The 14,273-nt window shown below is 44.5% G+C and overlaps 1 protein-coding gene across 1 annotated transcript in view; it reads right to left on the bottom strand.

Moving 5' to 3' along the window:
• Positions 1-3,589: 3,589 nt before the first annotated feature.
• Positions 3,590-14,273, bottom strand: part of LOC111969441 (ribosome quality control complex subunit TCF25-like) — a 35,564-nt gene continuing 24,880 nt past the window's right edge. The window contains 2 exon segments of the mRNA XM_070445434.1: positions 3,590-4,866; positions 12,048-12,123. Coding sequence (XP_070301535.1) covers positions 4,699-4,866; positions 12,048-12,123 — 244 coding nt within the window. The 3' untranslated portion in view covers positions 3,590-4,698.

The following is a 14,273-nucleotide window of genomic DNA, read 5'->3' as shown; positions in this document are numbered from 1 at the left end:
ATAAAAGACACCTGTCCACACACTCAATCAAACAGACTCCAACCTCTCCACATGATGCCAAGACCAGAGAGCTGTGTAAGGACATCAGGGTTAAATTGTAGACCTGCACAAGGCTGGGATGGGCTACAGGACAATAGGCAGCAGCTTGGTGAGAAGGCAACAACTGTTAGCGCAGTTATTAGAAAATGGAAGAAGTTGAAGATGACGGTCAATCACCCTCGGTCTGGGGCTCATGCAAGATCTCACCTCGTGGGGCATCAATGATCATGAGGAAGGTGAGATCAGCCCAGAACTACACGGCAGACCTGGTCAATGACCTGAAGGAGCTGGGACCACGTCTCAAAGAAAACCATTAGTAACACACTACGCCGTCATGGATTAAAATCCTGCAGCGCACGCAAGGTCCCCCTGCTCAAGCCAGCGCATGTCCAGGCCTGTCTGAAGTTTGCCAATGACCATTGGATGATCCAGAGAGAGCGTGGAAGAGAGTCATGTGGTCTGATGAGACAAAAATAGAGCTGCTTTTGTGCTAAACTCCACTCGCCGTGTTTGGAGGAAGAAGAAGAATGAGACAGCCCCAAGAACTCCATCCCAACCGTGAAGCATAGAGGTGGAAACGTCATTCTTTGGGATGCTTTTCTGCAGGGAGCAGGACGACTGCACGTATTGAGGGGAGGATGGATGGGGCCATGTATCGCGAGATCTTGGCCAACAACCTCCTTCCCTCAGTAGAGCATTGAAGATGGGTCGTGGCTGGGTCTTCCAGCATGACAACGACCCGAAACACACAGCCGGGCAACTAAGGAGTGGCCCGTAAGAAGCATGTCAAGGTCCTGGAGTGGCCTAGCCAGTCTCCAGACCTGAACCCAATAGAAAATCTTGGAGGGAGCTGAAAGTCCGTATTGCCCAGCGACAGCCCCGAAACCTGAAGGATCGGGAGAAGGTCTGTATGGAGGAGTGGGCCAAAATCCCTGCTGCAATGTGTGCAAACCTGGTCAAGAACTACAGGAAACGGTATGATCTCTGTAATTGCAAACAAAGGTTTCTGTACCAAATATTAAGTTCTGCTTTTCTGATGTATCAAATACTATGTCATGCAATAAAATACAAATGAATTACTTAAAAATCATACAATGTGATTTTCTGGATTTTTGTTTTAGATCCGTCTCTCACAGTTGAAGTTACCTATGATAAAAATTACAGACCTCTACATGCGTGTTGAGTAGGAACACCTGCAAAATCGGCAGTGTATCCAATACTTGTTCTCCCCACTGGTATGTCTCTGATAGTCCCATCCTCTGGGGCTCCATGCAAGATCTCACCTCGTGGGGCATCAATGATCATGAGGAAGGTGAGGGATCAGCCCAGAACTACACGGCAGGACCTGGTCAATGACCTGACACCGAGGCTCACATAGAGCTGGGAATGTACTTCATATCACAGTGAACACTACCGACCATTTGCTCGTGGGGACATGTCTTAGCAGGGAAGAGGGTAGACCTCACATGAACACCCCTCGTGACCCAGGCACTGCAGTAGCTCCAGGTAAACTCTGGAACAAGGCCCTCGTTTGAACAGCAGTCTACCAACTGCACCCACAGCATTACACCATGTGGTTCTATGCAAAAACAGTACAGAGAGGATGTATGCGTGTTGTTGATGTGGGTGTCTTTTAAGCGAGTATGGTTTTGAGTGTGTGTGAGCTGCGGTGTACCCATTGACTCTGCTTTCATTTATACATCCTCTGATAGGAAACAGCATATTTCTGGACTATTTCAAGGGAATGAAAACTAGGCAATTATGCAAATGAGTATGGGATGGTCTCTTCCTTTTGCCAGATGGTCTTTCAAGAACAATAACTTGGACTCTTTTAAACCCCCGGGAAACATCTCACTTATCAAATTACTTGGTAGAATCAGTGACACACAACCAAAAGACGGAGGAAATAAAACATCAAAAGTAATATGATACAGTGGTGGACAAAGTACCCAATTGTCATACTTGAGTAAAAGTAAAGATGCCTTAATAGAATATGACTCAAGTAAAAGTAAAAGTGAACGTCACCCAATAAAATCCTACTTTAGTAAAAGTCAAAGTATTTGGTTTTAAATATACTTAAGTATCAAAAGTAAAAGTATAAATCATTTCACATTGCTTACATTAAGCAAACCAGACGCACCATGTTCTTATTTTTATTGACGGATAGCCAGGGGCACACTCCAACACTCAGATATAATTTACAAACAAAAGATTTGTGTTTAGTGAGTCCGCCAGATCAGAGGCTGTAGGGATAACCAGGGATGTTCTCTTGATAAGTGTGTGAATTGGACCATGTTCCATTTTTTTGCCAATTGTGCCGTCTGGTTTTCTTAATATAAGGAGCTTGAATTGATTTATACTTTCACTTTTGATACTTAAGTACATTCCGACTTCAACTGTACTTTTGTACCTGTTTCCTCCAGCATCTTCACAAGGTCCTTGCTGTTGTTCTGGAATTGATTTGCACTTTTCGCACCAAAGTACGTTCATCTCTAGGAAACAGAGCGAGTCTCCTTCCTGAGCAGTATGACGGCTGCGTGGTCCCATGGTGTTTATACTTGCATACTATTGTTTGTACAGATGAACGTGGTACCTTCAGGCGTTTGGAAATTGCTCCCAAGGATGAACCACACTTGTGGAGGTCTACAATTTTTTTTCCTGAGTTCTTGGCTGATTTCTTTTGAATTTCCCATGATGTCAAGCAAAGAGGCACTGAGTTTGAAGGTAGGCCTTGAAATACATCCACAGGTACACTCAAATGATGTCAATTAGCCTATCAGAAGCTTCTAAAGCCATGACATCATTATCTGGAATTTTCCAAGCTGCTTAAAAGCAGTCAATTTAGTGTATTTTAACTTCTGACCCACTGGAATTGTGATACAGTGAATTATAAGTGAAATAATCTGTCTGTAAACAATTGTTGGAAAAATTACTTGTCATGCACAAAGTAGATGTCCTAACCGACTTGCCAAAACTATAGTTTGTTAACAAGAAATGTGAGTGGTTGAAAAACAAGTTTTAATGACTCAACCTAAGTGTATGTAAACTTTCTACTTCACTGTACGTAAGACACTCTATTGCAGGGTTTCCTAAACTTGGTCCTCGGGACCCAAGGAGTGAACGTTTAGTTTTTCCCCCTAGCACTACACAGCTGATTCAAATCATCAACTAATCATTCAAGCTTTGATAATTTTGCATCAGCTGTGTAGTGTTAGGGCAAACCACAACGTGCACCCCTTGGGTGCCGAGGACCAAGTTTGGGAACACTGCTCTATTTTAACGGAACCTGAGAGGCAGTGTCCTCAGATTGAGTAATGGCAGATGCATTAGCAACAAACTGGACTGACTGCATATCAGATAACACCTACCAGTTAATCTTCTCAGCATCAAAGACTTCAAGATAAGTGAAAGGACATTTATTTTGGATGTAGACACAGATAGCCTTGAATTCTAGACTGATTACCACTCACTGTGTAGCAAACACTCATGATCAGGCGGCTTGGGAGGCTAAGACACAGAATGAACCACCATTGGCCTGGAAAGAGATTAATTATGAAATATAATGTATTTTTTACTTAAGTCAATATTGAATCATATTGCACATCAAGTTTATTGTCTTTACATTAGTTGTGTTAATACATGATTTTAAGCAGAGTATTTACAGTAGTGGGTTGGATGAAATCCATTCCTGACATTAACAGATGACTTGGGCCAGTAGTTTTTCCTGCCAACATGACCTCATTGGGACCAACTTCGGGCCCTAGTTAATAAACAGCCTAGAATTGATTTCAGGTAAGGTTAAAAATACCTCTTTATAGAGAATCACAACAGAAAAATATCCTGATCAGTTTGAATTTTATCCTCAAAATCAGATTGCTAAGACAACAGCATTTTATATTCAATGATGAACAGGGTTAATTGGGAGTTGAAGTTAAAAATAAAAGTTGTTATGGCCAATATTAAAATGGAATAAGAAGTTAAGTCCATTTGTTCCACTCATAAGGTGAATTACTGTATAATTCTGACTTTTATCAGACGCTCATTAACCTTTATCCTGACTCTCAACCCATATGGCAGTAGACTGTCAATGTGTGTACGACGTTTGGTTGCTAAGACAACACCATATGGATTTATTTAATTATAAATAATTCCACTTCAGATATACTGTAGCAGTAGGGCATCATTATCCTTCTGATGAAACACAATATTCATTTTTCTGATAAGCAATGTTCTTTTAAAAAACTGAAGAGGGTGTTTTTTTCTTGATGAACGCAGCCTCCTGATCTTCTAGATCAGTAAGAACAACTGTTCTGAGGAAAGAGAATGGGACAACATGAGGAAGGAGAGAGGGCTGATGGACTGACTGACTATGACATGAGGAAGAGGTGATACTACTGTGCCTATATCAGAAAGGGAGAGTTGGTTTGATGTTTGGGTCATATAGATGACCTGCCATTTCTTTCTTTAAGGTTACAGTACATCTGTTATTGCTACCCTCACTGAATCTATTCCCTCACTCACTCTTCATCCTCCTACCTCCCTGCTGTATTCCATCTTCATTCATCTTAATCAACCTTTTATTTTCTTCTATCCATTCGCATCTCTATGTACCCCTCCATCAAGTCTCACTCCACCTCTCTCTGTGTCCTCCTCCTCATCTCAGTCCCACTCCCCCTCGTCTCTGTCAGGGTTGTCGTCTCTAGGTGGCTCCTGAAACTGGATATTGGCCAGCATGTCCCTCATGGCCACCATCAGACGATTTACTTCCTGGTTCAGCTCCCGACCTGCCTGAGCTACTTCCAGGTCATCCTGCGGCATCGGCTCACCCTGCAGAGACAGTGACTAGAGAGTGAGCAGTAATTCTAATCATCACTGAACATGATAATACGGAAGTGTGTGTGTGTATACAGTGCATTCAGAAAGTATTCAGATCCCTTGACTTTTTATACATGTTGTTACATTACAGCCTTATTCTAAAATGGAATAAATCGTTTTTCCCCTCATTAATCTACCCACAATACCCCATAATGACAAAGCAAAAAAAGTTGTATATCTTTTTAAGTATCACATTTACAGACCCTTAACTCAGTACTTTATTGTAGCACCTTTGGCAGTGATTACAGCCTCGAGTCTTCTTGGTAATGACACTACAAGCTTGGTACACCTGTATTCCTCGGGTTCAAGTTGGGCTCTGGCTGAGCCACTCAAGGACATTGAGACTTGTCCCGAAGCCACTCCTGCATTGTCTTGGCTGTGTGCTTAGGGTCGTTGTCCTGTTGGAAGGTGAAACTTCGCCCCAGTCTGAGGTACTGAGCACTCTGGAGCAGGTTTTCATCAAGGATCTCTTTATTTTGCTCCGTTCATCTTTCCCTCGATCCTGACTAGTATCCCACTCCCTGCCACTGAAAGACACCTCCACAGCATGATGCTGCCAGGTTTCCTCCAGACGTGACGCTTGGCATTCAGGCCAAAGAGTTCAGTCTTGGTTTCATCAGACAAGAGAATCTAGTTTCTCATTGTCTGAGATTCTTTAGTTGCCTTTTGGCAAACTGCAAGCGGGCTGTCATGTGCCTTTTACTGTGGATTGGCTTCCGTCTGGGCACTCAACCATAAATGCCTGATTGGTGGTTCTTGGTCACCTCCCTGACCAAGGCCCTTCTCTCCCGATTGCTCAGTTTGGCCAGGCAGCCAGCTCTAGAGTCTTGGTGGTTCCAAACTTCTTCCATTTAAGAATGACGCAGGCCCCTGTGTTCTTGGGGACCTTCAATGCTGCAAAAAAATGTTGCTACCCTTCCCCAGATCTGTGCCTCGACACAATCCTGTCTCGGAGCTCTACAGACAATTCCTTTGACCTCATGGCTTGGTTTTTGCACTGAAATGCACTGTCAACTGTGGGATATTACATAGACAGGTGTGTGCCTTTCCAAATCATGTTCAATCAATTGAATTTACCACAGGTGGACTCCAATCAAGTTATTGAAACATCTCAAGGATGATCAATGGAGGGGCCACCCGAGTGGCGCAGTGGTCTAAGCCACTGCATCGCAGTGCTAGCTGTGCCACTAGAGAGTCTGGGTTCGAGTCTAGGCTCTGTCGCAGCCGGCCGCGACCGGGAGACCCATGGGGCGGCGCACAATTGGCCCAGCGCGCACTAGCGACTCCTGTGGTGGGCCGGGCGCAGTGCATGCTGGCACGGTTGCCAGGTGTACTGTGTTTCCACATTGGTACGGCTGGCTTCCGGATTAAGTGGGCATTGTGTCAAGAAGCAGTGGGTTCTGTTTTGGAGGACACACGGCTCTCGACATTCGCCTCTCCCGAGTCTGTACGGGAGTTGCAGCGAGACTGTACGGGAGTTGGTAGTTAAAAGACTGTAACTACCAATTGGATACCACGTAATTGGGGAGAAAAAAGGGTAAAAAATAATAATAAATTACATAAAAAAGGATGATCAATGGAAACAGGATGCACCTGAGCTCAATTTCGAATCTCATWGCAAAGGGTCAGAATACTTACAGTGGGGCAAAAAAGTATTTAGTCAGCCACCAATTGTGCAAGTTCTCCCACTTAAAAAGATGAGAGAGGCCTGTAATTTTCATCATAGGTACACTTCAACTATGACAGACAAAATGAGAGAGAAAAAAATCCAGAAAATCACATTGTAGAATTTTTAATGAATTTATTTGCAAATTATGGTGGAATATAACTATTTGGTCAATAACAAAAGTTTCTCAAAACTTTGTTATATACCCTTTGTTGGCAATGACAGAGGTCAAACGTTTTCTGTAAGTCTTCACAAGGTTTTCACAAACTCAGGCTGCTAAAGACACCAACCAGAGAGACAGACACACAAGGAGAGACAGACCACACAGAGAGAGACATGATACACACAGAGTCGAGCCCGCAAGAGCACACAGTACACAGAGAGACACACACAGAGAGACACACACGCAGAGAGAGACACTCATCACCGAGCCAGGAGAGACAGGACACATCAGACATCACTAGACACACAGCGATGCGACAGATCACACACACAGAGAGACAGACACAGAGAGACAGACACCACGAGAGGACACAGACACAGGATATGGAATCAGCGACTTTTGGGGCAGAGCGAGCAGAGAGACAGTATTATGCGCACATGCAGAGAAGCAGACACACAGACACAGACGAGACAGACACGAGCAACACGAGGAGCGGAACATTACCAAAAGAAGACCAGTACACACAGAGCATCCGCACCACGAAACAGATCATCATCTAAGAGAGAGCGCTGATATAGGGCTAGCATCCTTAGCAGGACTGTCGTGAGGTCCCACAGCTGCGCAGGACCTTGAAAATGCCTTATTACGAAGCACTACTACCTTCGCAGTTGCACCGGGCGGCGACGCCTCTGCCACCTTGTATATGAAACAGAAATACAATTGTCCTATACGCTGAAAAGATCCCAAGACCCCACCGTGTTCCCTACTACCATCCATCGGAATTGCGATATGCCGACACCAAATCAGTCTTCGCACCTCTGTGACTCGACAGAGAGGCGTAGCGTTTCTCACCTCAAACCACCCTCTCACCCCCCACCTACACTTCGCCCGCATAATTGCCACCCCTCTGCTGCTTATCGACGGATCAGCTCGTGATCCTGGTCCCTTGTGAGCGGCAGCAGAACAAGGGCGAGCCCCTCATCGAGGTCCCATCTCACGCACGCGCTTCTCACGCACCACCCGCGATGCTGAGCACCCCATGTCCGGCCACCAGTTACAGGTGTGACAGGTAGGGTGTGCGTTTCGCTCGGAGTAGGCGAACTCAGGCGAGTATCTTTGTGCTCCGAAACACTGACAAGTTGAGTTTTGCTTAGATCCAGGTGAAAGTTCGATTGTGTGGTTTCATCGTGTGATCAGGTGCGAATGATGCGGCTGACCCGAGATCCACACTCTCTGCTGGAGTCATCCCCAATGGCTCTTCCCTAGCTAACAATCTTCAGCACGGTGCACTTCCCCCCTCGCCCCCCATCGCAGGAAAAAGCGCTACTGGCTTAAACAGCAGGCTGGAGCACGTACTGGCGACGACTGAGGTCCGTGAAGAGTCCACTTCTGCGCGCCTCTCGTCATTAAAGCGCCCGTCCCCTACTTGTACCCGACGCTATGCGTAAGACTTTGTTCACATGTTGTCCCTACGAATCTAAGCTATTCCACCGCGCTGCATCCTCAACCTAAAGTGTCCCCCACTCCTGCCGCTCGTTCGTCTCTGGTTCGTGGGAGAGGACTTTTTAGGCCTGCACGACAGTGGGGATCGTTGTGACTCACTTGTGGAGCCCCACGGGGTGCGAGATCTTGCGTGGAGCCCCAGATCGAGGCGAGAAACTTAACTCATGTCTGAATTGTCTGTGTATGAACATTTTGCCATTGCCAGAATCACTTCGGCGTACAGATCCCACACTGAAGTGTACTGGAATGCCGTCGTACCTCCCACCCTAACAACATCCTCCGTGCGCGCCCCTGCCAACCCCCCCCATACCTCATGACGGCACAGGGGTTAGAGGGTTACTCCTGTCGCACCTTCCCTCCCCGAGCCGTCCACATCATTGAGCCGCAGTCGCTTTGCGAAGGTACGCTCAAGCGCTACGAAAGCGAAAAGTTGTATGTGTTCTGTGGGCCGTGTCCTATTGACAGCTCTTTGTTGTATGGGCGGCATAGGTGGGGTGGAGGTAGTGTGGAGTGGACAGTGTTTTGAGGTTGCTGCGACGAGGCGTGGTCTGTTATGATAGCTATGGATAAACAGAGTCAGAGCAGGGTGGTGCCATTAAATTACATATGAATTAAAGGCAAACAGAACCTGCTCATGGTGATACTGGTTTGTTAGGTAAGGTACAGTAGAGATGGTCCTTCTTTATGAGAGAAAAGAAGCTTTACCAGTCGTCTCAGTGTTGAAAAGAGAGAGCCAGAAATCTTGCTTGTTTGTAGGTGACCAAATACTTATTTTCCACCATAATTTGCAAATAAATTCATAAAAAATCCTACAATGTGATTTTCAGGATTTTTTTTCTCATTCTGTCTGTCATAGTTGAAGTGTACCTATGATGAAAATTACAGGCCTCTCTCATCTTTTTAAGTGGGAGAACATGCACAATTGGTGGCTGACTAAATACTTTTTTGCCCCACTGTATGTAAATAAGGTATTTTTAAATAAATAAAAAAAGTATGAATTTACAATAACAAAAATCTTTTGTTATTATGGAGTATTGTGTGTAGAAAATGTATTTAATCCATTTTAGAATAAGGCTGTAATGTAACAAAATCGAAAATTGAAAAAGTCAAGGAGTCTGAATACTTCCCGAATGCACTGTATGTGTATGTGTTGCTTAAATTCACCAGGAAAAGCACAATACCATCTCTTAAGAACACCACATTATTATCTCCTGTCTCACTCAGGTTCAAAATGTTTCAAACATTGCAATAAGGTATCACGTGTAAACAAATTAATTTTAAGAGACAAACAGGAGCTTTGTACGACCCTAGATGACATACAGTATGTCAGTGTTTTGTGTCTAAGTGTTTTGGGGTTTTCACACACAACATACATTTATTAGATTCATTTCCAACACACCTAAATTGTGATTTCAGACCTGTTGGATAACACTGTAGCTATTCTAGTGCAATAAAACAACTGCAAGCAGACAGCATCTCTTCCTCCTAAACTGTCTCATTCTTATCCTAATTGCATCTCTTCCTCTTCCTAATCAGATAAGTCTCAAGATGGTTTAAAACTAGCTGCATAAAAAAGGTGGTCCCTCTTGGTTAAAACACTGGGCATATGTGTTTCTGTTTGTCAGTGGATGTTTCTGGAACTTGCATGGTCAGTTGTGGCACAGGAGGACCTGAGGACACTCAGGTTGGTGGTCCACATTAGTGATTATCTTTACAATTGGCCACATGTCCTCTGATCACTAGCATGGATATCTACACTCCGAACTAGCATGGACATTGGAGAGTGACTATAATAGGAGACGATGCTTTGCTTCCTTCACATCACGTTGCATCCCACTGCACAAAATCACTCCCACACATGTATACTGTCCATTGATGTTTTGATCATGTGGATCTTTTTTTATAGACAAATGAATGTTCTGAACTAGGTCAACATGACGAGAGACAATGTGGTGTGTAAATATAGGCTATCCTCTGGTTGCTGGTGCCAAGCTGCTGAGTGCTTATCCTCTCCTCTCCAGGGGTGTTTGTCACAATCTGTCTCTTGTGTATTTCACCCTGTGTGACACTGCCCACTCTTTACCTCCTCTCCACTCTGCCTGAGAAGCAGGGGGCAATGGGGCGGACAGTACATGCCCTCCTCGTTGGTTGCCATGGACAACACTGAGTCAGAGAGGAATCAAGACTCTCTCTTGAAATGCAACAGTTTTCTGTTCTGCTTCAACAGGACTCAAGTAACGCACCYTTAAAAACAGTGCATCAAAGAGAGGCGATGTTAGCCAATCCATAGCAGTAAACTGTTTCAAATCAAGTTAGACCATACAAAACACAGAGTCAATCAAGAGTTCTTGTACCAAAAGCCAAGTTTGCCTCGTCATCCTGTCTCCACGATCTGTGCTGTATCAAATGATAAAGCCAAACTTTGTTCGGCCTCCGATGCCTCGTCACAAAGTGTTGGTTGTAGATTGTGATCAGATTGTGTTATCGGACATCAGACAGAGGTCAGAGTCAGACACTACATAACATCGTTAATGGGTCAACATTGCTCGGACGTGTCCAAAACACACAAGCAAACACTATTTCAAGAGCATGTTCTTCATGGGCCATATTGGTTAGTTCCAACAGAGGAACCCGTTTTTCTGTGGCAAAGTTACGATACTGTAGACTTAATGTGGATAAGCTGCAGTAGATCTAGTGGAGTAGGAAGCTACTCAGAAGCACTTTAAGGCTTGGCCACAGCACAAAAAGGCATGAAATGAGTCGTATGGTTAATCCATTCAGAAACCTCCAGAGGGTTAGGGAATATCTACCCAAACTCCAGCTAATCAATGTTCCCTTCCATCCTGTCAGAACCCTTTGTGCCAACAGTAGCCCAGGATGTCTCCATTAGCTCAGCTCAACAGTAGCCCAGGATGTCTCCATTAGCTCAGCCCAACAGTAGCCCAGAATGTCTCCATTAGCTCAGCCCAACAGTAGCCCAGAATGTCTCCATTAGCTCAGCCCAACAGTAGCCCAGGATGTCTCCATTAGCTCAGCCCCAAACACAAAAGTAAAGCCCAGGATGTCTCCATTACTCAGCACTCCCACAAATGTTTAGAGATTATTATGATGACGTCTCATCCCGCTGACTATGCCCTAGCACAGCGTGGACTAGTGTATGTGAGGAAATCTGTGGAGCCCTGAGAGGCGACAGACCAGGTTCTTTGATCTCGGTACATCTTTATGAATGTTTCATTGTTCTGCTGCAGCAACGTGCAACTGAATATCCTGTGATCTTTTATAATCTTTTTTTACACTCTTCCGTGTGTGGGAGTCATATGCCTCAACAGCTGATGTTCCCTATTGGTCTCCCATTGGAAAGGGCACGGTGGAATGCTAGCTATATATCATTATACTGTGTTTTCACATGCCATCTTTTCAAGTCCCTCCCTATGTTAAAAACCCACAAGACAGACAGACAGAGACACACACACACAACACACGTTGGTTTATGAGGTCACTAACGGGATGGACATTGGGTCAAAGGACAAGCAGTCATGATGTTCTATGATGCAGCGACCTTTTCTTGGGGGCATGAGCCTCTTCCTCAGGGACAACAGTGTCTGCTGATTGTCCTCTTCCTCTGCTACTTCTTTGTCAATATCCATATCCATTAATGTCACTGATTGCAGTTTTCCAGATCAAATAATCAGGCACGACTTGAATGAAAGAACCCAGCCATCTGCCTACATGCAGCTCCCGAACATGTTGCATACCCCTAGTCTACCTGTAGTCTCACCTCGGCCAAGCTCACTCACTTACCTGCAGGTTGAAGTTTGGCAGCAGAGAGCGGAAGAACAGTGACAGGGTGCTCTCATTGGAGGCTCCCACACTCTGCCTGCAAAGACAGAGACAAGTGAGAAAGCTAACAAGATAACACAAGCATGCAATACGTTTCTCACACTCTTCTGCTGATAAGGATTCTCCCATGACCATAAATTATATCAACCATCATATACAGTGAGGTCCATGTTTTGTTGTTTTCGCTCTGTACTCCTGCACTTTGGAATGTGTACATAGTCAACGCATTTTAGAGAACCAAAAGTATTGGGCAAATGTACTTATATGTGTATTAAAGTAGTCAAAAGTTGAGTAATTGGTCCCATATATTTGGTCCCATATATTTGGTCCCGACTACAACAAGCTTGTAATACTCCAAACTTGTTGGATGCATTTGCAGTTAGTTTTGGTTGTGTTTCAGATTATGTGTGCCCAATAGAAATACATGATAATGTATTAACCATTCCAACAAAGTGTCACTGTCTAAGTACTTCTGGACCTCACTGTAGATCATTATAAGTAGGTCCAATAGTTTTTCTGAATCCAAAGAATGCTCTGCTTTTATGTTGCGGTTACAGATCCAGTGCTAAATTGTAACCATTAACCCCCCACCCATTAATACAAATCATTACTTCAACCACTTATACCTCCCAGTTCTTTATCAATCAAAACACTTCTCCGTGGCCATGTTTGTAAAGCTTGTGAGGAACAAGCAACCATCAGGCAGAAATAGTAGGGCTGTCCTCAGACATGGGTGGGCTGTCCTCAGACATGGGTGGGCTGTCATTCTAAGTAATTCTCACCAGAGATCATCAGGACAGTGTACAGTATGTACAGTGTGCTCCACACAACAGCCCTCAGAACATTAGGAGGTCTTCCCCACTTAAAACAAATGCTACATTTTCCCTTTGTCATGTTTGTCATGTCATGTCAATTTGTCATGTTATTCGTTGTCACTGTATTCGCCTCTCTGATGGTTTGATGCCTCCCTACCATCCACCACTGACTCGGCTGGTTAACAGCTATCACAAGATGGGAGGAAAGAGGCCTCAGTCAGGAGCCAACAACACTCCTGTAACCACATGCTATTTCAGAGAAACTGATGACAGCGAGAGGGGAGAAGAGAGAGATTGAAGAGAGGGATAGTTGGGAGAAAAAAAATGGAGGCAGAGAAGGAAGGGTGTGTCAGGGATAGACCATTGAGAGGAGAGATGCAAGCTGGTGAAATCAAGGCTATTTTTTATGCCAAATTTACATCAATGGCGTTTGCCACCATTGGCAAAGACAGAGAGAGGGTTAACTCACCTCCCCCGGTCTGCATAACTGTGTGCCTTTCCAATGTCCACACTCCTGAACACTACAAATGGATCACCCCCATCCCCTTACACTGTACTCTAATATACCTTCATTAGAGATTCTCAATGGAGTCAGTGGCCAGTGGGCCAGTCAGTCTTATGTGGACTGAAACAAACCAAGCGTTATTGGTTCTGCTTAGGAAAACACAAGCAGATACTGTCCTGACTCTTGGTTTTCAGTCCAGTGGCACCAACAGGATTGCTGATCCAAGTAGACCTATAGAGAAAAACCTAGCGATCTGAAGGAGCCGCATTCTATAACTAGCTACAGTGCATTCGGAAAGTATTCAGACCCCTTGACTTTCCCCCCAAATTGATTAAATTAATTGTTTTCATCAATTGACACACCACACACCATAATYACAAAGCAAAAACAGGTTTAGACATTTATGCACATTATATATTATAAAAAATAAAAACTTTCTTTACACAAGTATTCAGACCCTTTGCTATGAGACTCGAAATTGAGCTCAAGTGCATCCTGTTTCCATTGATCATCCTTGAGATGTTTCTACAACTTGATTGGAGTCCACCTGTGGTAAATTTAATTGATTGGACATGATTTGGAAAGGCACACACCTGTCTATATAAGGTCCCACAGTTGACAGTGCATGTCAGAGCAAAAACCAAGCCATGAGGTCGAAAGAATTGTCCGTAGAGCTCCGAGACAGGATTGTGTCGAGGCACAGATCTGGGGAAAGGTACCAAAACATTTCTGCAGCATTGAAGGTCCCCAAGAACACAGTGGCCTCCATCATTCTTAAAATGGAAGAAGTTTGGAACCACCAAGACTCTTCCTAGAGCTGACCGCCCGGCCAAACTGAGCAATTGGGGGAGAAGGGCCTTGGTCAGT

This window comes from Salvelinus sp. IW2-2015, linkage group LG10 (genome assembly GCF_002910315.2).
Source record: "Salvelinus sp. IW2-2015 linkage group LG10, ASM291031v2, whole genome shotgun sequence".
NCBI classification, from domain to species: domain Eukaryota; kingdom Metazoa; phylum Chordata; class Actinopteri; order Salmoniformes; family Salmonidae; genus Salvelinus; species Salvelinus sp. IW2-2015.
This window is presented reverse-complemented; position numbering and strand designations above follow the sequence as displayed.